This window comes from Notamacropus eugenii, chromosome 4 (assembly GCF_028372415.1).
Source record: "Notamacropus eugenii isolate mMacEug1 chromosome 4, mMacEug1.pri_v2, whole genome shotgun sequence".
NCBI lineage: Eukaryota > Metazoa > Chordata > Mammalia > Diprotodontia > Macropodidae > Notamacropus > Notamacropus eugenii.
In genome coordinates, this window is record NC_092875.1 from 285,612,718 (window position 1) to 285,640,610 (window position 27,893).

A 27,893-nucleotide genomic window follows, 5' to 3' on the forward strand; every position below is an offset into this window, starting at 1 on the left:
ATACAATTTATACATCACCATGTTTTCCAACAGTTTCATATTTGTCTCCTGTTCCCAAATACAAGTTGAAGGGCAAAGACAACAGCCATTTCTTTTGTTTCTCCTTTCCCCTCCCCCTGATCCCATGATGCACAAAGTGGTAGAAATACTGTCATTACTCCAATCCTAGTCAAAAAATTTCACATTATTAGCCTCTTAATTTTTAAAAATCTTTCATTTACTCTTTCATCCTATATATTTCAATGAAATGCCTTATCTTCTCACTTAAGCAAATCTCGGCAGATAAGCAAAATTCAGCTTCCAAAATGTATTTTCCATATAAAAAAAGGAAATTTCAATTGTCTAGAAGAGCTCTGAAAAAAGAAAATGCTGTTCCATAATCAACATTATTTTTTTCACTTCTTATTGCGAACTTGGAAGACTCACAAAGCAGTGGATAGAGTGCCAGACCTGGAGTCAGGAAGACTCATCTTCCAGAGTTCAAATTGGGCCTCAAACATTTGCTAGCTGTGTGACCTTAGGAAAGTCACTTAACCTTGTTTGCCTCAGTCTCCTCATCTGTAAAATGAGCTGGAGAAGGAAATGCCAAACCACTTCAGTCTGACAAGAAACCCCAAGAGGGTCATGAAGAGTCAGATACAACTAAAAAGATATGAACAACAAATTTTAATCATTCATTTAAAGGTTATTCTCCTTCTTTTAGAATTTGTACCTCATGATACCTACACAGTGACTAACTGGCCAAATAAAAATTTAGTGTATGATTTGAGAAAATTCCTCTTGCAAAACCTGGCTAAAAAAAACTATAAAAAACTAAAACTAAAAAAACTTTCTTTTCTCCCAGTTTGGATCATCTTGGAATATCCACACATAATGAATACAAGTCATTAAAAGTCCCTTCCAAGTGTTAAGATTCAATTATTTTAAATGGTTAATAACACCAATGTGCACATTTTAGAAGCATTTTCGTAAAAAAGAAGTTAAAACATTAAGCTATTATATATGAGATCCACAAAACAACATTCCTTATTTGCATCTCTATTTCTTCCCTTTTGACTATTGTTTACTCCCAATTGAGAAGAAATGGCCTATGTTCACTGTAATGACAGTATGGTCATTTTCATATCCTCTTACAATCAATGTTAAAATACCCATGGGAGAAAATATAAGTATCTGTATAAGTACAGTACAAGTAATACTGTAATGAAGTAATAAAATAGTCAACCCCCAAAATTCATACTCAGGTAAGTTTTACTAAAATGTATTATGTCTACATGTTAGATAAAGATTCTTTCTAGGTTAAAGTAATTTTAATAACAAAATAGTCTCCAATTCTTTATTTTACTGAGTTTCCAATTGAGACTCAAATCTCAATTACATAATTTCTGTAACCACCATATAAATACAATTTGATGAGTATTAATTTTTTTATTAAAATATAGTTTCATGCAGTAGATCACTGTTTTTCTTAAATGCTATTCTAGATTCCATTCATTCATATACAAGTAAGTATAATTTCTGTGTGACTAATAGAAAACCAAGTAGAGAATACTATTAGCGTTCATGCATAAAATGTACACAGTAATTGATGTGCCATTTTTTTCCATGTGCATCTATTAAAAAATGTTTCAAGCACCTTAAAGAACAGACATAGAAGACAAATCTTTCTTTCCCTTCTATACAAATAAAACAGAAAGGATATATAAAGAACCCAAAGAGTGGCCTATCTGCACTTCAGCAGCTTTGAAATTCTATTTCTAGTTATAATAACAATAATAATAAGTATTTCTATAGCACTTTAAGGTTTGCAAAATGCTTTGCATATTACCTCATTTGATTCTCACGACAGCTCTGTGAGGTAGGTACTATTATTATGTTCATTTTTCAGATTAGAAAACTATGACTGAGAGAAGCTAAATGACTTATTCAAGGCTATACAGCTGATAAGTGGTAGAGGCAGGATTTGAATTCAGGTATTCCGGACTTCAAGTCCAGCATTTTATCTACTGTGCCATCTAGCATATTTTTCTATTTTTCTTAAACACAACCTCAAATCACACCTTAAAAGGAAAAAGATAAATACTTACCTAGCATACGAATGTACAATGCAGTTTGATCAGAACTGTCATAGGAAATTGCTCCACGTCTCTGAAAAACAATTAAAAAACCCCCACTCTTAATACATGTTAATAAACATACCAGAATTAAGCATGTGTAATGAAACAAAGGGATATGCAGTTATTGTTTAGGAAATTGATAAGAATATAGTGGATTCAGGCCAGTATGTTTCTGTTGATAGGGAAAGAAATGAGAATTATTTATTTGGAGAAACTTCAAGGAAGTTTCTTTTCATATCTTCAATTCAAAAAATAGTTATTAAGTTCCTACTATATATAAGGCATTATACATGTTATAGAGAAAATAAAAGAAAGAGAAAGGGAGGAAGATAAGGAAAAAGGAAAGGAGAGACTGGGAGGAGACAATAAAATCCCTGTACCTTCAAGTTTATGATCTAGCAAGGGGGACAAAACATGTATAGTAAACAGATCATCAACAGCATCAAATTTTAATAGTACTAATATTGAACAAAGGGGAGATACAAAAATGCATAAGCCTTATTTTTAATCTAGGGCACGGAGCAGAAAGACGCACATATACTAGTTCTAGATGCTTAGCTCTTACCCCACAGCCCATAAAATACCTGTAAAGAAGAACTCTCAACAAATTCTAGAGCAGCAGAAGCCACAGAACAACGGAGTGGAGGAAATTTGTAGCCCAGAGTGATCTGAAAAACCAACGGGAAAAGTCTGTTGCACTGGATGTGGAGCAGAGCCCAGCCTTGGCCACTTGGGAGGAGCAGGACCATTCAGGGGCAGAATCTCCAGCAGCAGCGCAGATCCCTCAACCCAGAGGTGCTAAAGGTCAATGAGAGGGTTTTTTTCAGCTGGCTGAGAAGGAAGCAGTGTCCCCATAACTCAGGCCTCCTCAGGTGGCAGCAGTGAAAGCAGTAGCAGACAGGGGCTCCCAAAGCAGGCAGCAGCCCACATCCATTGTTGAAGGCCTCATCATAAAGCCCTTGAGGGAAGTGAGCCCTGCGTGGTGGCCCTGCCCCATACCTGAGCAGCTGATCTTAATCTCACATTGAACAGTGACCCTGCCCCAACTTAAAGCCCCTGGGGGATTGGAGCAGCTCATCTGAATCTCAGCCCCCAGTGCTGGCTTGGTGGAACTGGAGGCAAGGTGGTTGTAGAGAGGAAACTCAGAAGTCAAGTAACTGGCTGGGAAAATGCTCAAAAAAGGGAAAAAAAATAAGACCATAGAAGGTTACTTTCTTGGTGAACAGGTGTCTCCTCCTCTCATCCTTTCAGATCAGGAAAAACAAGGCATACTGTCACAGGAAGTCAAGGCCCCTGCCTCCAGGGTCTCCAAAGGGAACTTAAACCGGGCTCAGGCAATAGAAGAGCCTGAAAAGCGAGTTAGCAGCTCACTAAAGGAGAACCAAAAAAATGCTGAGGAAAATAACACCTTTAAAAAGAGGCTAACTCAATTGGAAAAAGAGGTCCAAAAAGCCAATGAGGAGAAGGAGGATTTAAAAAGCAGAATTAGCCAAATGGAAAATGAGGTTCAAAACTCACTGAAGAAAATAGTTCTTTAAAAATTAAAATTGAACAGATGGACGCTAATGACTTTATGAGAAACCAAGAAATCACAAATCAAAACCAAAAGAATGAAAAAAATGGAATATAATGTGAAATACCTATTTGGAAAAACAACTGACCTGGAAAACAGATCCAGGAGAAACAATTTAAAAATTATGGGCCTACCTGAAATCCATGATCAAAAAAAGAGCCTAGACATTATTTTCCATGAAATTATCAAGGAAAACTGCCCTGATGTTCTAGAATCAGACAGCAAAATAAATATTGAAAGAATTCACCAATAACCTCCTGAAAATGACCAGAGGAGAGAAACTCCTAGGAATACTGTGACCAAATCTCAGAGTTCCCAGATCAAGGAGAAAATACTGCAAGCAGCTAGAAAGAAACAATTCAAGTATTGTGGAAATACAATCAGGATAACACAGCATCTGGCAGCTTCAACATTAAGGGATTGAACGGCTTGGAATAGGATATTCCAGAAGTCAAAGGAACTGGGATTAAAACTAACAATCACCTACCCAGCAAACTGAGTATAATACTTCAAGGGAATAAATGGTCATTCAATGATATAGAGGACTTTCAAGCATTCATATTGAGGAAAAGACCAGAACTGTATAGAAAATTTGACTTTCCAACACAAGAATAAAGAGAAGCATGAAAAGGTAAACAGGAAAGAAAAATCATAGAAGACTTTCTAAAGCTGTACTGTTTACATTGCTACATGGAAAGAAAATATTTATAACTCTTGAATCTTTTCTCAGTATTTGGGTAGGTGGAGGGATTGTACACACACACACACACACACACACACACACACAAGGTACAGGTTGTGTTGAATCAGAAGAGATGATATCCACACAAAAAATAAAATAAAATAAATGTTAAGGGGTGATGGAGGAAAATACAGGGAAGAGAAAGGGAGAAATGGAATAGGGCAAGCTATAACTCATAAAAGAGATAAGAAAAATCTTGTTCAATGGAGGAGAAAAGGGAGAAGGGGAGAGGGGAAAAGTGAAGCTACTCTTTCCATATATGGCATAAGGAGGAAATAACATGCTCGCTAAATTTGATATGAAAATCTATCTTACACTACAGGAAAGTAGGGGAGGAGGGGACAAGTGGGGCAAGGGGAATGACAGAAGGGAGGGCAAATGGGAGAAGGGAGTAATTAGAAATAAACTCTTTTGGGAAGGGGCAAGGTCAAATGAGGGAATAAAAAAATAAGAAAAATAAGGGGGGATAGAGTAGGATAGAGGGCAACACAGTATTATACAACATGATTATTATGGAAGTCTTTTGCAAAACGACACATATTTAGTCTGTGTTGAATTGCTTGCCTTCTCAGTGGGGATGGGTAGGGAGGGAGGGAGGGAGAGAAGTTGGAATTCAAAGTATTAGTAACAAATGTTGAGAATTTTTATTGCATATAACCAGGAAATAAGAAATACAGGGAATGGGGTATAGAAATTTATCTTGCCCTACAAGACAGAAGATGGGGATAAGACAAGGGTGGGGTGTGATAGAAGGGAAGGTACATTGAGGGAAGGAGTAATCAGGATGCAAGGTATTAGGAAGTGAGGGGAGGGGAGTGATAGGGAGAAAAACTGGACATGTTACAAAGTGATGTAAAAGTAATTAGTATTAAAACAACTGACTGAAAAAAAAGAGTTTATAATCTAGACAACCACATGAAAAGTAAAAAAAAAGTTAATACAAAGTAATATATGGTTAAATCAAGTGTGGAATGAGTAACAAAGTATGGCAAGGGTTGTCAGGAAAAGTCCCTACTGAGAAGTAGGATTTAGAGAAACAGCATGAAGCTTGCTACATAAGATGACCTGGCTAAACCGGAATATAAATTCTTCTACTTACTAATTTAACCCTGAGCATGTCTAAATCTTAATTTCTTCATCTATGATGGTAATTCTTGTGCCATTTACTTCATAGGGCTGTTATGAGGAAGGTGCTTTACAAACTTCAAAGTGCCATAAAAACTTAGTTATTATGAATAAAATGAGGGTGGAAGGATGAGCAACATTTATCAGAGCAGCTTACATATGAGAGAAAAGAAAGAGAAATATACAAGACAGCTAACAGGCTACATTGAAAGATGATGTGAAAGGCTTTTGGTCAGGTTACAAAGGAACTTAATGCGCAAACAAAGACTGTAAGCAACATGTTAAGTTTGTTGGGTTATTTTTAGTAATGGAACAATATATTTCTTTTAAATTCTTCTTGAACTTATAGTAAAACCTTACCAAAAAAATAACTGAGACAACGGTCTAATTCATGAAAAGTTCTGAAACATCCATTTAAAAAAGTATAATTTTATTACTTAATCCATATTAGGAAGACAGTCACCAAGTCTTTCATGAAATCTGCTTTAGCCATATAGAAAAAAGTGCACTGAATGTAATGGAAAAAATTTCAAATTATGCTTTCAAGTTTAAAAAAGTGCTTTCTTTACAATAACCTTGGGAAACATGCAGTGCAAGTAACCATTCACATTTTGCCAACCAAGAAGCTGAGTCTCAAAGAAGGTCAGTGAATGAGCACTGCATGATCATCTCACACTAATATGTTCCCGAGGTGTGAGGGCCCACCAGCTCTGCTATCTCTCTATGTCATACAGTACTCTTTCCTTATGCCTTGCTCCTCCCTCTCCAACAAACATTTAAAAATAATATACTTAACTTTCTGAAAACTTGTTTTTTCTTCTAAAGAAAACTGACTTTTAATTATTTGCATGGATTTCATTAAGATTTATTTACCCAGCCAAACTTTTTCATCATACTTCAGTGGTTCTGTGATAACAGTGCTGGTATGTGTTCAAGTGATGCAAAACATATCTCATCTATCATCTTATCTTACATAACACTTGCCTATGTCCCTTGTAAATTCTCCACAGGGAGTCACACCTCATGACCCTTCTTCAAAGAATGGAGTACATGGGCTATCCAATAACTTACTCCTTGTGCTCAATATTAGAAAGTACAATGTCTGACACAGTAGTTGCTTATTACTTGCACTGATTGCATAAAGGCATTCTTTGTCCATTTTTTTCTTCAGTGTGGATAGTTCAACTGAACTTCTTTGGAAAATTATAGATCTCATATAGGAGGCTCTGCAAACTTCTAGAACATGATCCAATCAGCACAATAAACTCCTATGGCTCCCCGTTATTTTCAGTGTCAATTACAAAATTCTGTGACATTTAAAACTCATCATAAACTTACCCCTTCTTTCTTTTCCAGTCTTTCTACAACTGACTCTCCTTTCCACTCTACGATACAAATACACGGCCTGCTTACTAATTCTTCGCACACTATACTTTATCTCCTCATTTTGCACCTTTGCATTGGCTGTCCCCCATGCCTTCACTACTTTCCCTCTAGCCCCTTGCCTCTTCATTTCCCTATTTCCCTTCAAGATTCAGCTCAAAGCCTATCTTTTGCAACAGACCTGTTCCTGTCCCCCTTCACCTCTGAGATCACAAACCAACTGCTGTCTATATCTTCTAAGTGCCAATCTATTAACGTGTCTCCATTATTTGAATGTGACCTTCTTGAGGGCAAAGATAGTTTGTTTTTTCTTTGTAACTTTCCCTTCCCCCCTTACCACAGTGCCTAAAACATATACATACACTTAATATCTGCTTGGGGAATAATGACTGACATCTATAAACATCATTTGGAGGACCTCATTATCTAGGGAATTCTTCTATTTCCATAGGATATTGTAAAGGTGGGAAATACTTTTGGCAAGCATTTATCTCCCCGTATTATGAACTGACTGATATTAATCAGAGAAGTTAATACAGTTATATACATATTTACATGTTAAAGGAAATTTTGCATGATTTTTAAAAAATGTAAATGCATGGAAGATAACTTGTTGGAGGATAGTGATGCAGTGAATACAGCAATGGACTTGGAGTCATGAAGACCTGAACTCAAATTTGACCTTCATTAAGTTAAAAATTATGTGACCTTGGTCAAGTAATTTAACCTGTCTTAGTTTCCTCAACTGTAAAATAAGAATAATAATAGCACCTACCTCATAGGATTGTTATGAGTATCAAATGACATTAACAACACAAAATACTTTGCAAACCATTAAAGAGCTACAGAAGTGCTAAAACTATTATTATAAGATGGCTTTCTTTTCCCCCTTTACTGAATCAAATATTTTTAAACAATTATACAGTAAGTGCAATAGGATCTCATTCTCTACAACTATGGTGATAAGATTTGCTGTCAATATTGCTTATACAATGCTACCTGTTCCTTTCTTATACTTTCACTGAGGATGTCTTCAATTTGTGTGCATATTATTCTCACTAAAACTCTGTAGCAGAGGGAAAGGAAACACGTAAGGTAATAGTCACTAATATTCTCTTGGTCACTTTTGGAGGGCACAATAAAATCTAAGTTTTTTTTTCCCCAAAGTATTTGGTATTCTCTCCTCTTTTATGAATCAATTAACCATATTAACAGTACTATTTATCAGCCTCCTCCCCATGTCCATTTTTGTGTTGAAGCTAAAGTATTCAAATATATACAGTGTGTCTATACCTTCAATATTAAGTTTACATATTAATTTGAATCGCATATGTAATAAGCATAAATATATGCTTACTTACTCTTAAAAGTGAAATTGAGTTCCTCACTGAGTTCTCTACTTCCTCTTCTTCTGCAACAAATGTTGGGACTACAAGCTGCAATTAGTTTCATAGTGCTCTTCTAGTAAATGTCAATCATCAGTATTGTGCTTTCATTTATGACAAGAATGCAGAGATTGCTATGATTTAGTTTCTCTGCCATTATTACTTCTATTGAGTCTCTGGAAAATTCTCTCCCACTGATAATGCCAACAATTAAGTTAATATTTATCTACGCACTACAGAAGGTGTGATTCTTTCTGCCACAGTCACTAGTGTAGGGGTAAACGCCTCACAGGCCTCAGGGCCACTTTAAATTCTTTGCTGTTTGGGTTGTTACAGCCAAGTAATTCATCACCACATTTAGTTGGCTGTCCTCAGAAAGCAGACAGTATGTTTTGGAGACTTTCCAACATGGTAGAACTTGTTAGATTCTGAGTACAACCTCTGAGAACCCAGGATCACCTTCCACACAATGAGGACTGGAGTAGGGCTTGGTGAAAAGCAGGTTAGCAAAAAGGGAAAAGAACAATGAATTTAAAGTCAGGAAGATCTTGGTTCAAATCCTATCTTTGACACTTACTAGTTATATGATCATAGTCAAGTTGCTTTCTTGTGAGTCTATTTCCTAGTTAGACAAATTTAAAACTTGAAAGGAACTCAAAGACCATCTATATCAACCTCCTCATTTTGTAGGTGAGGAAACCAAGATTCTAGAGGTTAGTGACATGTCTAAAGTCACAAAGTTGGTAAACAGCAGAACTGATATCTGAACCAACGTTCCCTGTCTACAAAGTTAATGCTCTTCCCACTGCAGAAAACTAGTTTGAAATCCACCTAACTGTACATTACTGTTTAGTTCACATCTTTTTCCTGCTCACAAGGATAGCATTAGACTTTTTCAATGGCTTGACGAAATTCAGGTTTCCTGCACTGAAACCTAATCTACCAGTCTAACCTTTTCAAAGGAAGTAAGCTAAGCCTGGCATGACCGAGTCTTAACGAATCCCCTGATGCTTCTCAGGGATCACCATTTCCCTTTCTAAATGCTCAGAAAATATTGTTTTGATACCACATTTTAGATTTTTACATCACATTAATTGCAAAACCTTAATTCTAAACTTTTAATTAAAATAATCTGAAGAAAAATTCATGGCGGTGTAAAAATAGGAATGGCTTATGCAAGAGCAAAGAGACTTGTCTTCTTCCTGGCTCTGAAAATAGATTATCTGTGACCACCAGTTTAAGTCACAAACTATATTTTAGTGTCCTTATCTACAAAATTAAGATATTAGACTATATAACTTCTGAGATACTCTCCCAATTTCCACAACTATTTTCTATAAATTATATATATGTACATATATATAATTCTTCATTCTATGCAAATAAAATTATATGCTAAAATTATGTAACAATTCTTTTTAAGCTTATGTATGTCTAAGCAGACCACCTTTTGGTGCTTACAAATTGGAACTAAAATTTCACTTCAAAATAGAAGTTCACATGCTGACAAATAAGATACAGTATAGTGAGCCAAAACCAGTCATTTTTTCTATGGACTAGGTATTCTTCCTGGTTTGATTTTGAAAATCAATTATCAGATTGAAGTTTGTGTTCTATTCTTCACAATGAACTTAATATAATTACTATTCCCACTTACTATACTTTTTATTACACATTTTGAAAGTCTAAAAGACTTGAGATAAAATATATCTTATCTACCATATGTGTGCTTACTTTCTGCAATTTCCATAACTAATCTATTCACTTTGAAAGCCAAAATATTCTATTTCTTTTAGGTTTCTAAGCAAAAGAATTTGTCAAATTAAGCTAAAAAATAAAACCAAAAATCCATATCATCTAGCCATACTGGTTAAAAATTGTCAATTTCCTTACTAAGTCAGGTCTACTAAATTAGATCCCCAAACAATCCTGCAGATATGTTTCTGGTAAATTTGGGTTAAAATTTTATTCTCAAACAAAAAACCCGTCATCAATTGGTACTAAAAAAGCACTGATTGACAGTGGTTTCTCCACCCCCCATTCCCATTCTCTGTTTAACCTATCGAAAATGATTAGGTCATACAAATCAATTTAAAAATACTGTTATAGGTCATATGAAAAAATGCTCTAAATCACTATTGATTAGAGAAATGTAAATTAAAATAACTATGAGGTGCCACCTCACAACTATCAGATTGGCTAATATGACAGATAAGGAAAATGACAAATGTTGAAGATGCGGGAAAACTGGAACACTAATGCAGTGATGGTGGAGTTGTGAACTGATTCAGCCATTCTAGAGAGCGATTTGGAACTATGCCCAAAGAGCAATCCAACTGTGCAAACCCTTGATCCAGCAATACTGCTAGTAGGTCTGTATCCCAAAGAGATCTTAAAAAAGGGAAAAGGATTCACTTGTACAAAAATATTTATAGCAGCTCTTTTTGTGGTGGCAAAGAACTGGAAATTGCGGGGACATCCATCAGCTGGGGAATGGCTGAATAAGTTGTGGTATATGAATGTAATGGAATACTATTGTTCTATAAGAAATGATGCACAGATGGATTTCAGAAAAACTTGGAAAGACATGAATTGATGTTGAGTCAAGTGAGCAGAACTAGGAGAACACTGTACACAGTAACAGTATATAACACTGTGACATGATCAACTATGATTGACTTGGCTCTCCTCAGCAATACAATGATCCAAGACAATTCCAAAACACTGACGACACAAAACGCTATCCACATCCAGAGAAAGAACTATGGAGTCTGAATGCAGATTAAACCATATTATTTTCACTTTAGGGGGCGGGGGTGGGATGTGGCTTTTCCCTTTTCTTGTTTCTTCCTTCACAACATGCCCAAATGTGGAAATATGTTCCCATGATTGCAGATTTATAACCTATATCAGACTGCGTGCCACCTTGGGAAAGGAAGGGAGGGAGGGAGAAGAATTTGGAACTCAAAATCTTGTAAAAGTGAGTATTGAAAACTCCATGGAATTGGAACAATTAAAATACTACTTAAAAACCTCACAAAAACAGAAAAAAAAGACAGTTATAAGAAAAATCCTATGGTGCATGATAGCACATGTGAAAATACTGATTTCTATGAGCCAAATCAGAATAAGAAAACCATGAAATAATGACATGACATATGCTATAAATCAATTTCCATTAAGTCTCTAATGTCCAACAAATTACTAGGAAATTTGAGGAAAACATCTAGCTTCTGGGATGAGAATATAAAGCGTAATAACTTTTTTTTTCTTTTGGCTATGTTGAAATGTCATTTTAATGTGCTAACAATCTAACAATGTTCTAATTTGAGCTCAACATCAAATCTTGCTGATTGCTGGAAAAGAGTCAGTTCTTACATATTAAAAATTAATGGTAACATTTCATAGCTAAAATAAAGGGCAGGATTATAGTTAAATATACTTAATATGAACCTTAAGTTAAAAGTCAAAATCTCCAGTTCTTATTAAAAACTCATTTTCAGCTGTGTAATGTATAAAGTTCTACTATTCCAACACAAATAATTAAATCATAAAACATAGAATTATCTAATTTGTAAACATATAAAGATATAATTTATCTAATAAAATTATTACTATAACAAAATCGAATTTAAAAGATGTTATTTCCCAAATGAAATAAAAATTTATGAAAACAATCTGAAGAGAAAAAACTCACAAAACAACTAAGTTTCAAAACTATTTCAATGTTTTAGTTGCAGGATCTCAAATAATGCCACCAGCTATAGCTATTAGCATTAACAGACACATGATAATCCTTTAGCAAGTAAGATATAGTAAAAGTACTAATTTTGAAGAAGCTCTCCAGACAATTAATTTGTAACTCTGCAAGTCGTAAGTATCTATCTAATAATCAAGTTATAGTATAGACTGTGTAGCAAATATTTGGCTACAAAGGGTAATTACAGTTACTAATAATTTTTGTTTAAAAAGTTAATATAAAAATAGAAGTGCATTTTTTTTGGGTGGGGGGAATTGTGAAGTAAAATTATAATCAAAACTCCATGTCAATTACCAATTATAAAACATTCAGCTCATCCATATTTCCACCTCATCAGTGAATGGAAATAACTGAGAGGCTTCCACTCGTGACTTTCTAATTTAGCCATCCTAGGAACAGCTTGTAAAGCAAGCTAGTATAGGTCAAAACATGGGCGAGGCTGAGCTAATCAGAAACTACTGACAGCTACAGAAAAAACAAGCTACATTACAGGTTCCCAAATCGACTCCCTTTGACTGCTTCATAATGTTATCACACCAACACTCTTAACACCCAAACTTTCTGGAATCAGAATGAATCAATCTTCTATCAATAACAGTTTCTTATCAGAAGGAAATATAATAAAAATTATTTTGCCCAATATTCTCAAGTATGTGATTTTAACTGGATTATTAAAATTGAATAAAATTTTTAAAAATACTGGGACTATTTTCAAAGTTTTCACATGTATGTGTATAAAATTGATTTTAATACACAATATACATAAAAATATGTACTCCACTTTTTTCAATTAATGTTCCTAAAAAAAATTTGGGTAAACAGAGTAACTTTGAAATAACATTGAAGTGGATCCTTTTATAAAATTAATTTATTCAACAACCACTCATCAAATATTTACTACTACAACTTGCAATGAAAGGGCACTAGCAGGAGCATTTGTGAGGGATCAGGAAAGGCCTCACGCAGGAGGTGACGTGAGCAGAACTTTGGAAAAAACTGCAGATTCCAGACAGCAGAACTGAGGAGGGCATTCCAGGTATAAGAGAGAACCTGTACAAAAGCATGAAGATAGGAGATGGAATGTTACATGTAATAGCATGAGGGCCAGTTTGACGGGACTAAGGAGTATGTGAGGGAGAACAAGTCAAGTCAGTCAAAACCTGAAACAGTTTAAATGTCAAATAGAGGAGTTTGCATTTAAGTTAACAAAATTAACTCAGCCTTCAAGATTAAAGTCTGACAGGTGAGGGAATAAGATATATATAAAAGAAAAAAGTGAAGTACAAGTTAGGCTGTGATAACTGAATAGGAGTGGTATAAAAAAACAAACGAGTCATTGCAGTTGGGAGAGATCATTTATAGCAGGGGTAGGGGGCACAATGAAGGCTTCACAGAGCAGGTAGTGAGATAGCCCCTGAAAGAAGCGAAGGGGTTCAACAAATAGAAAGGTGAAGCTGAGGGGCAGGCCTGTTCTAGAGTGAGGAACTGCATGCAGAAAGACAGGAAAGGTCAGAATGTGTGAAGGAAATGACTTCAGTTCAGCCACACTGTAGAGTACATATAAGTGGGAGACTAGGAGAATATAAAGCAAGCAATCAGCTTTAATTTGTTTTTATATTGGTCATAAATATGCATTATATTTATTTATTTATATTTATGGATATTTGAATATGAATTTTATTTAAAATGTAACAATTTAATTCTAAAGGGATTGAATAAAAATTGAATCTGGCAGTCTCAAAGAACACCAATATGTCAAAGGAAAACCGAAATTAGAATTTATTGAAGGGAGTTGTATGCTTATTCAAATTTTGACATATTAGATGAAGAAATCCTGTTTTAAAAGCATGGAAGAATAAATTTATAAAAATTTACAGAAAACATACATCTCAGGAATTTAACAATTATAATAAATAAGGGCAGAAGAAAAATGTTAGTACCCTCATCTAAAGTTTAGAAAACATGTTCAGAATAACATTTAAAAGCCAAAATACGTGAAATTTTATACACATACGTATGATTATGAACTGATGATTTCACAGGATTTAAGGCTAGAAAAACTTTTTGAGATCACCTAATCCAAACTCCTTAATTCATAAAAAAGGAAACAGGATTACAAAACCGTGCAAATGGAGCTGGTTTGTGAACCCAAGGCCTAAGATGTTTTGTCTGACCTCTCAGCCCTCAACCTTAGCTCTTAGTCCTCAACCTGGGCCAGTCTCTCTTCTGCTCCTTCCACGACTGATTTGTCATCCCACTCCAACAATGTAAAATTAACTCAAACTTGAAATATTACTCTTTGTGTGACTAATAATAGCTTAACGAAAATGCCTATTCTCAAATAGTTCCTATATTTGATCGAAAAGGTCTAAGTTTTGTAGACTACAACTTTCCGTTAACATTAATTTGTTCTTTACTCAATAACTTAGCAAGCTTTAAAAATGTACAATTTGACAAGTGAATAATATTAAACTAAATCAATAAAATAATGCTTAAAATTTAAAACTACAAGGTTTCTTTAAAATGCATCCATTTTTATATTAATAGATTAAAAGGCATCGCAAAGAACGCGGTGAAAAGTATCTAATTTTGTTCTGAAATATTATACTTATACATAGCACTTTATAGTGTTCTTTAGAGATTAAAATTTTAAAAATTCTTAAAACCAGCAAAATATAAAGTAATGCTGGCTTTATAAATTTAAGTCAAATCTATCAGATCTGATAACACAACTGTATTAGCGATTGAAAGAAAATTTTGAACACGATCAGAAAAATCTTAAATATTATAATCACTGAAGATACTTCAAATGAATAGTTTCAGACTCTAGATGGCAATAGGTTAAAATGTACTAATCTCTTTCAACAGTCTGGTATTTAGATTCGAGGCCAGCAAAACAACAGGATATTTCATTCCTTCTATTAAAGAAACAATTTGCTAGATTCTATAAATTTTAAAAATTTAAATGGATTAAGGAAACGGCAAAGATTATAAGGAATAAGGTATATGTTTTGGCAGAAATACCTTTATTAGGACATCTGATTATTATTAGAAACAATAAATTTGCATCTATACTCCATTTAGAAAACAAAAGCTTTTTTTTAGATGAAAATCAATCACCAATATAGTTTCCACTCACTAGATATGTATAAAGATATACACAAATTTAAAATATCAATTTCATAATAAGAATTATCTAGTTATTAGAGGGTCTGATACAGAACTTGAGATGAAAAAGGAAAGCAAGGGTCAAGCTTTTAAGTCAAACAAAATAAACTCTGTCCTTACAAAGGACAAAGTTTACAGTTTATACCTGATATATATTTTGGTCCCTGTTATTTAAATGGTTTTTTCCTCCACTAGAAAGTGAAATTATTTCTTTAGTTACAAAAAGCTGATGCATTTGATGCAGAATAATTATTAACCCAGTCAGTCAAAAAGTCCTTGAAGTTTTAAGAATTTGCTTGAAAAACAACCAAAAAGGGCAAGTAGCAATTTTAAGACTGCCCGAGGCTAATTTCAAATCTAATGACTGCTGTAGAATAAATACTAAGATAAAGTATGAGAAATCCATTAGCTATTAATTCTATCACATTTATATGACATTAATTTTTAAACCCTGAAAAATAATTATGGCCTACCTTAGAGGTAATCCACTTGATAAGAACCAAAGCCAAACACCAGATCAATGTAATTCCCATTGGATCACCCAAAAGACTTCAGCATAATCTTTTTTTTTAAACCTAGCCAGTACTGAAAGCTATCTAAGAGTCTGATAAATAACAAGTGATCCTGTGGCAGAAGGCAGAGGGGCACTGACTGACTTGAACCTCAAGCAGCTGCTTTAATGCAACAATCACCTGACTTCTTTGGGAATGCACCACCCTGCAGGTCTCATTACAGAACACTTGCTTAACACCACAATACTAGGTAGGGGGTAGAAAAAGTTAAGCAACAATGAAAAATAAAAGGTTTTGGGGGGAAGGGAAGCACTGACTAAATTCAGCGGTGCTTACCCAAAAGTTTAGCAAGGCAAGGATGAAAAAGCCAATTCAGTCAGCTTAATATTCATTAAAAAAATTGCAATTAAACAAACAAGTAAGTATCTGAGTGGTAATAGAACGTCTGAGGGAGTTAGACTAGCTTGGCTGAAAAATCTGTGAGCTTCCCCAAAATTTTGTTTAATAGAGACAACTTCATTAGCTGTTTCCACATACACCAGCATCAAGATGTCAATGACATTATTGGCAAGGAACATACTTAACCTAAAATTATCAGCGCCTTAAGACTTTTTTATAAACTATTAAGACCATTTATTTATGACCTAGCTAAAGTCTATTAGTTATAACTACAATGACCTTTAAGAATGTGGGTTTTGCATTAATTTCAAAGAACATAATAGAAGACTGTATATAGTCTTAATAGCCCATACATAATAAAAACACATTAATCTGGAGTAAAGGTAAAAGGAAGCCAACCTGAATTACTGAAAAATCTCAAGTAGCAGCAATAAAACACTTAAAGATTTGCAAAGCATTTTGTGTTTGACTCACAATTTCGTAAAGTAATAGATATTACCATTTTTAAGATGAATAAACTGGGGCCTGGAAAGGTCATAAAAGTATTAAGAACCAGAGACAGGATTTGACCCAGGTTTCCTCTGACTTTAAAAGTGTCTAGCATTCTTTAAGGCTGCCTGCCCCTCAGGAGCATATTTCTGTGGAATCATAAAAGAAACAATTATTAAAAATATGCAATTTTATCATTTTAGTAACACCAGTAATTTAGTACTTCAGCATAGATCTGGTGTCAGAAGGCCTGGGTTCAAATCCTGGTTCTGTCACTGTGTGACCCTGGACTATTCATTTCATCAATGGTAAAATGTATATAATGGAAGATTTGGTTTTAAGGTCCCTTCCAAGTCTAAATTCCTTGCTTCTTCTAAAGGTTCTTTAAAACTGGCTGGGGTCAATCATATATGTGCTAAAACATGGCTATTTTAGTCTTTATTAAGTTAAAAAAATAATACAATAAATTTGCAACCACATCTTCCATCTACTGAAAAATGTCTTGCATGTGTGTATTGGGAGTGGGGGAAGCAGAAATGATGGTTTACACATCTATATATAAATATCTATATGGCTGTGCTTATTTTACTGTGCATCAACTGATACGGTTTTCCGTGTTTCTTCTATGACTGTAGTTTCTTAGAGTATAATAACTTGCCATTATTCATGGTTTAGTCATTCCCCAGTGGATGGACATCTACTCTGTTTACAATTATTTGCTACCATAAAAAGTGCTGCTATAAATACTTTGGTCTATATGGAGCTTTTCTTATCAATGACCTCATTAGGGTATTTATCTAGCAGCAGTATCTCTGCATCAAAGGGAAAAGATATTTAACCATTTTATTTACATAATTCTGAATTATTTGCCATAGTGGCTATATTAATTCACGGCTTTGTCAACAATGCATTAAATGTAGCTGTTTTCCCAAAGCCCCTCTAGAATTTGTAAGTTTTCTTTCTTGTCAACTTTGCCAATCTAATGGGCATAAGGTGGCACCTCAGAGTTGTTTTAATTTGCATTTCTCTAATTATACGTGATTTAGAATATTCTTCATAAGGTTGCTAATATAGTTTATAATTCTTTTGAGAATCATGTATTCCTATCCTTTGACTATTTCTCTACTTTGGATCTAACATGTTTGTCAGTTTTCTACACATGCTGAGTTTTAATCCCTTACCTGAGAAATCTCAAATACAAAGCTTTTATTCCTAGTCAACTCTTTTTTGTCATATATGAATTTTGTTTATTCAGAAGCTCTTGAACTTTATGTAATCACAGTTATCTATCTTCTGTAATTGCTCTCTATTCCTTGTTTGGTTAAGAATTTATCTCCTAATCTACTTACTAAGATACACCCAGGATTTATTTGAATACAACTATGAAACACTAGTCAAATAAAAATCCAAATAATTAATAATTAATTTTCTTATACATTGAAGACATACCAATCGCACCACAAAAGGATTATTTTATTAGGAAAAAATGAAAAATTCATCTAGAGGAACAAAAAGTCAAGAATCTCAAAGGAAATAATGAAAAAATGTGGGAAGGAAGGGTCCTAGTAGTACTGGATCTCAAAATAGATTCCAAAACAGTAATTATTTGATTTTGGTCACTGGTTAAGAAACAGGTCAATGAGTGGGACAGGTTTGTAACATAAAGAAGCAATTAAACAGGGCAGCCAACTGTCCAATGACAACCCAATGAATCCAGGTATGGGTTAAGGGCTCACTATCTGACAAAAATTGCTAAGAAAACTGTCAAGTAATAAGGAAAAAATTAGGTTTAAACCAACACTTCACAACATACACCAAGTTGTAATTGGATACATGACAACTACAAAAGTCCACATTGTGAATAAACTAGATGAGTAAGGAAGAAATAGAGAAGAGTTTATGACTAAAATAAGGTACATCACAAAATTCTGAGTACATAAAGTTAAAAGTTTTTGTGAAAACAAAACCAAATCAGAAGTGAAACATTAACCAGGGGAGAAAAATCTTTGCAACAAACTTCTCTGATAATGGTATCCTTTACAAGATACATAAGGAAATGATTCAAATTCACAAAAATAAGAGCCATTCCCCAACTGATAAATGGGGAAAGGACAAAATAAAAATACTATCAATAGCTACATGAAAAAACACTTCAAATCATTAATAATTAGTGGAATAAAAATTAAAACAACTCTGAGGTTTTACCTCAGACCTATTAGACTGGAAAAGTTGACCAAAAAAGGGGGGGTGGGGAAATATCAAATATAGGAAATAAAGGAGGCAGTTTCAGAGATACATAGGAAAATTTGTATGAAATGATGCAGAGGGTAGTGACCAGATCCTAAAAAAATTAATTTATGCAATAACAATAACAATTGTTAAGGCAAACCACAATGAAAGTCTTAAACCTTTGATCAGTTAACACAATGACCAACTATGATGACAGAGGACCCATGACAAATATTATCTACCACCTGACAAGAGAAGCAATGAATTCAATATGTAGAATAAGATACACACACATTTTAGATACAGCCAAAAGGGGATTTATTTTGACTTTACAAATGTTTAAAGGTTTTGTTTTTCTTTTTATCTTTCTCAAGAAGGGGAAAAGAAAATAAATACTGAAAAAATAAAATGTAAACAAAAGAATTCATCTCCTATAGATAGCTAAGAAATATACATGATCTGTTTCTCCTCTAATATCTTATAATAATGATCTTTAATATTCATGTTAATTATCCTTGATCTAAGACTAATTTCTGCCAGAGAGCTTTCAAATTTTTCCAAGCAGTGATCAAATAAGAGTTCTTAACTAAGTAATTTATGTTTTCCAGTTTAATGAATATTGGGTTATTGTATTCATTATGTCCAATTCTCTTATCTAATCTATTCTATTGATCTTCTTTTCCATTTTCTAACTAATGTTTTGCATATGTATGTTGGGAAAGGGGGAGGCAGAAACAATAGTTTATACATCTATTAAGAAATACTGTTTTATCAACTTCTGTAAAGTAATCTGCCTGAAACTTTTATAGAACAATGAAAAAGTCAATGTACAAAGATGTCAATGAACACATGTGGTAGGTAGAACCACCAGAATTCAAAGTCACTCTGAGGTAAGTATTACTGGTATTCTGAAGCACGTTTTTTAGCCAAAGAACCTGAGGTTCAGAGAATGACCTGCCCATGCTGACAGAGCTGGTAAATTTTAGCCATGGGATTTAAACCCACGTCCAGCAGTTTAGCCACTATGTGACAGTCTGCATCATAATACTCCTCTGTTCTCTTTCTGATAGTTTACAAGTTAGCTATACTTTAAAGCTAGGTAGGTTTTTTTTCGGTTTGTTTCAAGGCCCTTCCATTTGACAAAGATATAAAGTGTTGGCTGGCAGAGACATTTTGGGGGTTCCATTCATCTCCTGTTTGATGTTAACTTACAGCCCTCAAATGTCTTTAATAAACAGTGACAGTCAAAATATATTTGATCATTTCCCATTTTTCATTGCTGACAGAATGTTTAAACTGTGGTGCCTTTTCAAGTTGACCCTTATCATTTATTACTGACTTTGACCTTTGCTCTAAGCAGTCAATGATGTGCCTTAAACTGAACTATTTCTGATTCATGTTATCAAGCAGGTAACGAGGTAGACACGCTAAACTAAATTGCATAGACATACTAAATTAAATTGTGTGCAAGGAGCTTTCATTCTATAGAGGAGAGAGGGATAGTAAGAGCAAGTGGGGGAGGGTAAAACAGGGAGAGGGACAGAGAAAGGGAGAGACATGACATTGAGAATAGAGAGTATAAGAAGGGAGATAAAATGGGGAAAGTAGGTAGGAGTCATATAATGTGAAGAGCTTTAAATGGAAGGATGAAAAATGTGACTTTTATCCTAGCAGATACAGGAAGTCACTGAAGATTTGAGTGTTGATGACAATGTGAGAGTCAGACACAACTGAAACAACTGAACAAGATGTAAGATGGAAGCATGAAACCCAATTAGGAGGGTTTTACAATAATCTAATCCTGTGCAAGTGAAGTGGCTGTGTAAATGAGAAGGGACGAATGCTGAGGAAAAGATATAAAGATAGTAAAACAAAACATGGCAACTAATTTTGATTATGAGGGATGAAGAGCTGTTACTCCAAGGCTGCAAAATCTGGGTGGCTGGCAGGTTAGTGGTTCCCTAAAGAGAAATGAAAGAGGAATGGGCTTGAGGACCTTATACTCCTGCAGAAGCTCTCTAGCTTATCAACAACATTTGTAAAATGTGGCACCCAGAACTGAACACAATGCTCCAGAGATGGTCTGAATAGTGTAGATTATATTACCTCCCTACTTTTGGATACTTATGCTTCTTTGAATGTAACAATACTATATTAAATTTTTCTGGTTGCTACGTCATACTATGAGCTTTCAGGTCCATTAAAAACCCCAGATCTTTTTGGACAAAGTGCTGATATCCAGCTCTATGTCTCCCTCATCTTGCTATTCTGAAATTGGCATTCTGAAACTTTACATTTATCTATCTTAAATTTAATCTTATTGGATCTGGCCCAATGTTCTTAACTTATCCTATTTTTATTTCCATTTTACTGATAAGTAAAATAAGACCAATAGAAGTTAAGTGACATGCTCCGGGACAAATATCTAGGTAAGTATCGAGAGGCAGAACTCAAATTCAAGTCTGACTACAAAACTTTCCACTGGACCTCCTCTATCACAAACAGAAAAGAAAAGGAAATGAAAAAAATAAGGGGGGGGAACACTAAAGGAAAGCACTTCTCATGAAAATCTTTTAGAGATGTATTCTCAAGTTCTGGGTTGTCTAAGAAAATTCCCAAGGAGGAAAAATTCAATTCAACAACATTAACCTATAAAGGATCACGTCTTTTAAAGTAATTTATAAATGAATCACATTTCCTAACAACTATTCAATTTGCAGATATATATGAACTTTAGAAGATACTAATTAATTTTACAAGGACAACCTCTTTTGTTAATGACTTAAAAACTAAAAAAATTAAGGAAAAGATAGCTTCTTAAGGAAATGAAAATAACTTTGAACATATTGTTTCTAACAGAAATAAGAATTATAGCAATGTCAGCAGCAAATTTTATCCCCAGGGTTCTCTGCCACCCACAGGACACCTGTCAATCTTGGCATTGGCCTTTCTCTCTCCATGCAGTGAAGACTTAGCATAGCACGTACCTCTCTTGACCAAATTAGGCCAACCTCATCTGCATTGACATCAGTGTCTATAATTTTGGAATCTCATAGCCAGAAATAGCCTATCACAGAAACCAGTATACAAATTAAGTGCAGGCAGAAGACAGTGCTGAATTTATGGAAGAGTGATAAAAAAGCTAAAGCAAAATTTCTACACTTGGTTTTTTTCTCCCTCACAAATACCTAAAAAACCCTGTCAAACTTGCTAATTAATACTCATTTTTATAAATTAAAGCCCTGTTTTAGGTTTTCTTACACTCAATATAAAATTTAAAAGAAGAAATATAAACAGGCTAATGGTACTAATAACTTCTGTGTACTATAGCATAGGAATTATTTTAACATAGGATCAAAAAAATCACTTAGTCCAACCACCTCACTTTACAGATAAACAGAAATTAAGAAAAGTTGTCTTGTTCAATATCACATAAATTATGAGCTGCAAAGTGAGATTTAACAAGATTTGAGTCAAGTCCCTTTTACTTAAAAAATCCAGGGAATTTTTCTTTCTTTACACCACGCTGCTGTTTGTCATTCAAATGAAGTCTTCATAGTATAATATTTTTAAACTTCTGAATTGAGTTCTTTGATAATAATCTGTTTTATGGTAATTACATTTAATTCCTACTCCACTAGAAATGGTATAATATACATTACTAAGAAGGAGCTCAACTTGCAGAAAACTAAAATATTACTCCTATGATCTCGCTCAAACATTGAAGATGTTAATGTATTTCTACACCTTTTCATTATATACACTTCTTTCTGCTACACCTATAAAAATTCCACATAAGAAAGAAAAATGTGCATATCCTTTGACCCAGCAATACCACTTCTAGGTCTATCCCAAAGAGATCATACAGATGAGAAAAGGACCCACAGGTGCAAAAATATCTGTAGCAGCTCTTTTTGTGGTGGCAAAGAATTGGAAATTGAGGAGATGCTCATTAGTTGAGGAATGGCTAAACAAATTGTGGTATATAAATGTAACAGAATATACTATTGTGCTATAAGAAATGATGAGCAGGCAGACTTCAGAAAAATCTAGAAAGACTTGAATGAACTGATGCTGAGCAAAGTGAGCAGAATCAGGACAACACTGTCCACAGTAACAGCCACAACATGTGATGACTAACTGATAGACTGATCTCTTCTTAGCAACTCCAAATGACTCAAGATGGAAAATGTCCACATATAGAAAAAGAACTAGGAAGTCTGAATGTAGATTGAAGCATTTTATTTGCTCTTTTTGATTTTGTTTTCTTCTTTCTTGTGGTTTCTCCTATTGGTTCTAATTCTTTACAACATGACTAATGTGAAAATAGGCTCAATATGAAAGTATACACAAAGCCTATATAAAATTACATGCTGTCTTGGGGTGGGGGGGAGGGGAGAGATGGGGAGAAAATAAGGAACTCAAAATCTTATGGAAGTGCATGCTAAAAAATAAAAATAAATGTATATGATATATATATTTTAAAAATTCCAAGGTCCAAGCAATATGCAAGTAACACCTTCTGCTAAATCTTTTGATACTGATTAAATGCTACTGGTTATTTCATCTCAATACATAACCAGTTCACCTCCTTTTCTGGTCATGCATCTCTCTAATGACATCCTTGTATTTAATTTTATGCCCAGATCATTATCTATCCTCAACATCTATCTAATTACATGTAATTTGGACAATGAGTACTTTTCCTTCACTTTTTCTCCTATGTTAATAATCAAACTAAACTCTTGAGTAATTAGGAAAGCAGTGCAACATAGAGGATATAGTACTAGACTTGAAGTCGGAAAAACCTGGGTTCAATTCCTACCTCTGACACTTAATAGCTAGCTGATCACTTAAGTCATATTTTGTTGTAAGACAAAAGACTCAATTTCGTCATACATAAAATGTGAATAATTAAGTGCTACCTTCTGCTGAAGGCCTTTTCTGTTGCCTCACACTAATACCTGTGCATACAAGGTTACCTTGCTTCTGCTTTGTATGTGTAATGTATATGCCTATATATGTATATGTTATCTCATTAGAATGAAAGTTCGAGAGCAGGAATGTTTTCCCTTTTGTCTTTGTGCCTGTGATACTTTTAAAGAGATTCATTTTTTTTCAACAACAAAAATTTATTTCCTTTCCCTTTTCTGCCCCACCCCACTGAAAATAAGCAAAACAAACCCCTTATAACAAATAAGCAGCTAAGTGCCCCCTTCCAAAATCGTCACTGCCACGTCTCTAAAATCTGTATCTCAATCTGAACTCTCCACCAACAGCACATTTCTGTCAAGAGGTAGGTATCATGTGTCCTCTGAAATCTTGATTAGTCATTTCATTGATCAGTTAAGTCTATAAAGCTATTTGTCTTTACGATATTGTTGTTACTCTGTACATTGCTCTTCTCTTTTCATTCAACTCAAGTTCATACCTATCTTCCCAGGTTTCTCTGAAACTGTCCCTCTTACCATTTCTTACACTCCAATATTATTCCATTACATGTATGTACCATAATTTCTTCAGTCATTGCTCAATGGACAATTTAATTTCCAGTTCTTTTCCACCACAAAATGAGTTGCTATAAATATTTTTTTATATATGGTCCTTTTCTTTTTTTTCTGATCTCTTTAGGGTATAGGCCTAGTAGTGGCATTACTACTAGGGGCAGTCAAGAGATATCCACATTTTGGTAATAATCTCAATTTGTTTTTCGGAATGGCCAGATCAGTTCACAGTTCTCCCGACAGTATGCCTTTTCTTCCAGCCTGTCCAATATTTGTCATTTTCCTTTTTCCCCCTCCCTTTGGCTAACTTTGTTGCTGGGATAGGTGTGAGGTAGAATCTCAGAGTTGTTTCCATTTTTACTTCTTTAGTGATTTGGGATATTTTTCATATGGTTATTGATAACTTGGATATTTTTCTTTAAAAGAACTGCCCGTTCATATACTTTCTCCATTTACTAAGTTGAGGTATATAAGTAAACTCTTTATAAGGACTTGCTAATTGGTAGCAACTATATCATAAGGTGAGGCTAAAAATGTAATAATATATGTAAAATACTCTGTAAAACTTAAAAACACACAAAAAAAGGTCAATTAAGACAGCAATAAGTTCATTTAGAAGGTTCTTCAAAGCTTCAGAACTTGATGCAACTTTGTCCACAGAAAGGAACATATGGCGAACCTCATCATCTATAAGAAATCTCTTTTCCATTTAGATTCTATATTGGTCATCTCTCACAAAGATGGCAAAGACTTCTGAGAAACATTTTCTTATTATATACTCACTTCAGATTAGTGGTTAGAGGAACCAAAATTATCTTGGTAGTATCTTTAAAGGAATTCTGCATGATTTCTATATATGCATGGGAGGCATCCTGTTAGAGAACTATTAAGTATTTTATTCTTCCAAATTAAAAGCTTTTTTTAAAAAAAAAAAAATAATAAGCAGTGGAGATTCTTATAATCATTTCACCTTCCAAGTCAATCACAAATGCAACCAGAGACTATAAAGATGTCTTCTGTTAAATATCATTTGCAAAAATCCACCCTTTACTTTTTCTTATAACTCTATCAAGAATGCCATCAATGTATTTAGAGATTATTTTCATAAAGATTTTGCAGAAACGGGAATGTGCAGGCAAATACAATTTCTTATTTTTAGACTTTTTTTTGGTAATAAGTTCCCCCCTTCTAAGTGCTTGATCTTTTATAAATGTTGAGAAATCTTTCTTTTAATGCCCTCAAAATTGTGTCACCTATACCACTTCTGCATCCCTCACCTTTGTTTTCTGTGGTATTATTTTTACTTTCTCATTCAGTATATCAAGGATTATGATGATGAATTTGAAATGTGATTTCTCCGCCATAACTGATGGGGAACTTTGTTACAGGAAATTTTACTCATTTTTCCACTTCTTTTCCTGCTCATTGTGATCTTCATTTCATCCTTGTATGCTCTCAGGAGGATCTGCCTTAGTTGAGTCACTTGCCAAGTTTCTCAGAAAAAGATTACAACCCAATTAAATTTAGGGATTTTGAGTCCTGTTAGACTGGTATTTGCTTTCTAATCCTAGAGGGGGACAGAGATAACTTTCAAAAACTAAATGAATATTACCTCACAATGGATGCTAATATATTATTTACAATGGTTAAATCATGAGAGGCAGTTTGGTATAGTGGAAAGAGCACCACAATCTGAGTAGATGGTTAAAATACTTTTCTATTTACTACCTAACCAACTGAACCTTAGGCAAGTCACTTACCTTTTCTGAGATTTGGTCTCCTTCTCTGTAAAATAACATGACTGAAGTAGATAACTTTTAAGGTCCTTTCTAGCTCTAAACTCATGATCATTTTATATTGGTATTACATTTCATCTCCACCGTAAACTGTAAGAATTTCAAGGGAAAGATTCATACCTTTAATTTGAATAAATTCATGGAATTTTAAGCAATGCTTTACATTCAACATTTAAGTGCTTTTAGCTAACTACCTAAAGTCTATTTTAAAACTAAAGATTAAATCATATATATGCGTCTGTGTATATGTATGTATGTGTGTGTGTGTACACACACACACACACACACATATTTATTCATTTAACTTGGGATTTACTGGCTAGATTCCCTTTTGCTTTCCCCTTTCTTTCCTCCTCTCCTCTTTCCCAAAACCTTAAACCCAAGATCTACTTAAGGGCTGTTTTCTGGACCCTCCTTCCTGTCTCAAGAGTGATTTTCAATAGTAACTGTTGCTGTTTCCCTCCTAGCCTGATGTAGTTACTTTTCTTTGCCTCATTAAAGGGGCCATCCTGTAATTACTTCTTAAATAGACCTATTCACTGAATGGGTGTTACCTCACCTTAAGTAAATACCGAAATAGACCTTGGCCTAAAGGCCAAGGTCTCCCATTGCTCCCACTCATCCTGAGGAATATCTGGTCACTGCATTCAGATGGCTCTGGAGGAGAAGTGAGGCTGGTGTCCTTGCACAGCCCTCCCTCACTCAAAACAAAGTCAAATGCAAGTCATGTCATCATTTCTCTGATGGCACGGTCTTCTTCAGCAACAAAAGACAAACACAACAACGATGGATGAACACAACAACAACAACTTTGTGGGTATTTATCTAACTAAAAATTGGCACTCCTGATATGCTTTTTTTAAAAAGAGGTTTTCTAGGCCATTTAGGTAGAACTTTTACAGTAGAGGTATGGGAAAACATCATCATAGAATATAAAGGATGAGGAAATATAGTGGAATTTTTAATTTGAAATGGAAGCTATGTCTACAGTAAAGTAATTAAACATCCAAAACACAAACTGGTTATTTGTGCAGATATGATTTCTGTTTCCTTCAGGTCAGTTGATGAAACTGCCAGATAGGAAGGGATTATTAGCAATCGCAAATATTGAGATATCTTTGGCAGCTAACTGTTCTTGCCATGTTCCCTATTTTTGACATTTTCTTTATCATTTTTATCCATTTATTCTGTCTAATCTCTAAAGGCAACCTGATCTCCTTAGCTAATGTTATATAGACAAATAAATCGTTTCCTCTTCAGTACACAGAAATAGATCAAAGTTAAAATTTTTGCAAAGGAACTTCAAGAGAAAATTTGGTTAAGAAAAACTACAATCTAAATAAAATAAAAAGCACCAAAAAAAAGTATAAAGAATACAGATATATTACCTTACAGTAACTTAAGTAGTTCTACAGATTGATTTGGCTGGTACAGTCTGTGGAAAGCATACAGTCCCTATTCCTAGTTCAAACTTGTCTAAAGAAAACTTACTGAACAAAAGCTTCCCCTTACAATCCAGGAGTGTTTCCCCTAGAAGGAAAGGACTAGAACAGCTAAAGAAGACAGGAGACTGTTAGGTGAACTCTAGAAGACAATATAGGCAAAAAGGATGAAGGAGGGGGGCGGAGCTAAGATGGCGGAGTAGAAAGACGCACATACACATAGCTCTGAACCCACAACCCATAGAACGGCTACAGGGAAGTAACTCACG

The 27,893-nt window shown here is 34.3% G+C and overlaps 1 protein-coding gene across 9 annotated transcripts in view; it reads right to left on the reverse strand.

The window, feature by feature from the left end:
• The window catches only part of PDE7A (phosphodiesterase 7A), a 146,937-nt gene that overhangs the window by 68,765 nt on the left and 50,279 nt on the right, over positions 1 to 27,893 (reverse strand). For 4 of the 9 annotated variants that reach the window (XM_072604705.1, XM_072604702.1, XM_072604703.1 and 1 more), the window contains exon 2: positions 2,088 to 2,148. In XM_072604705.1, the coding sequence (XP_072460806.1) occupies positions 2,088 to 2,148 (61 nt within the window). Of the gene's footprint in view, positions 1 to 2,087; positions 2,149 to 2,701; positions 2,786 to 15,726; positions 21,650 to 27,893 lie in introns of those variants that run through there. The other 5 variants (XM_072604698.1, XM_072604699.1, XM_072604696.1 and 2 more) reach the window with 3 other exon arrangements.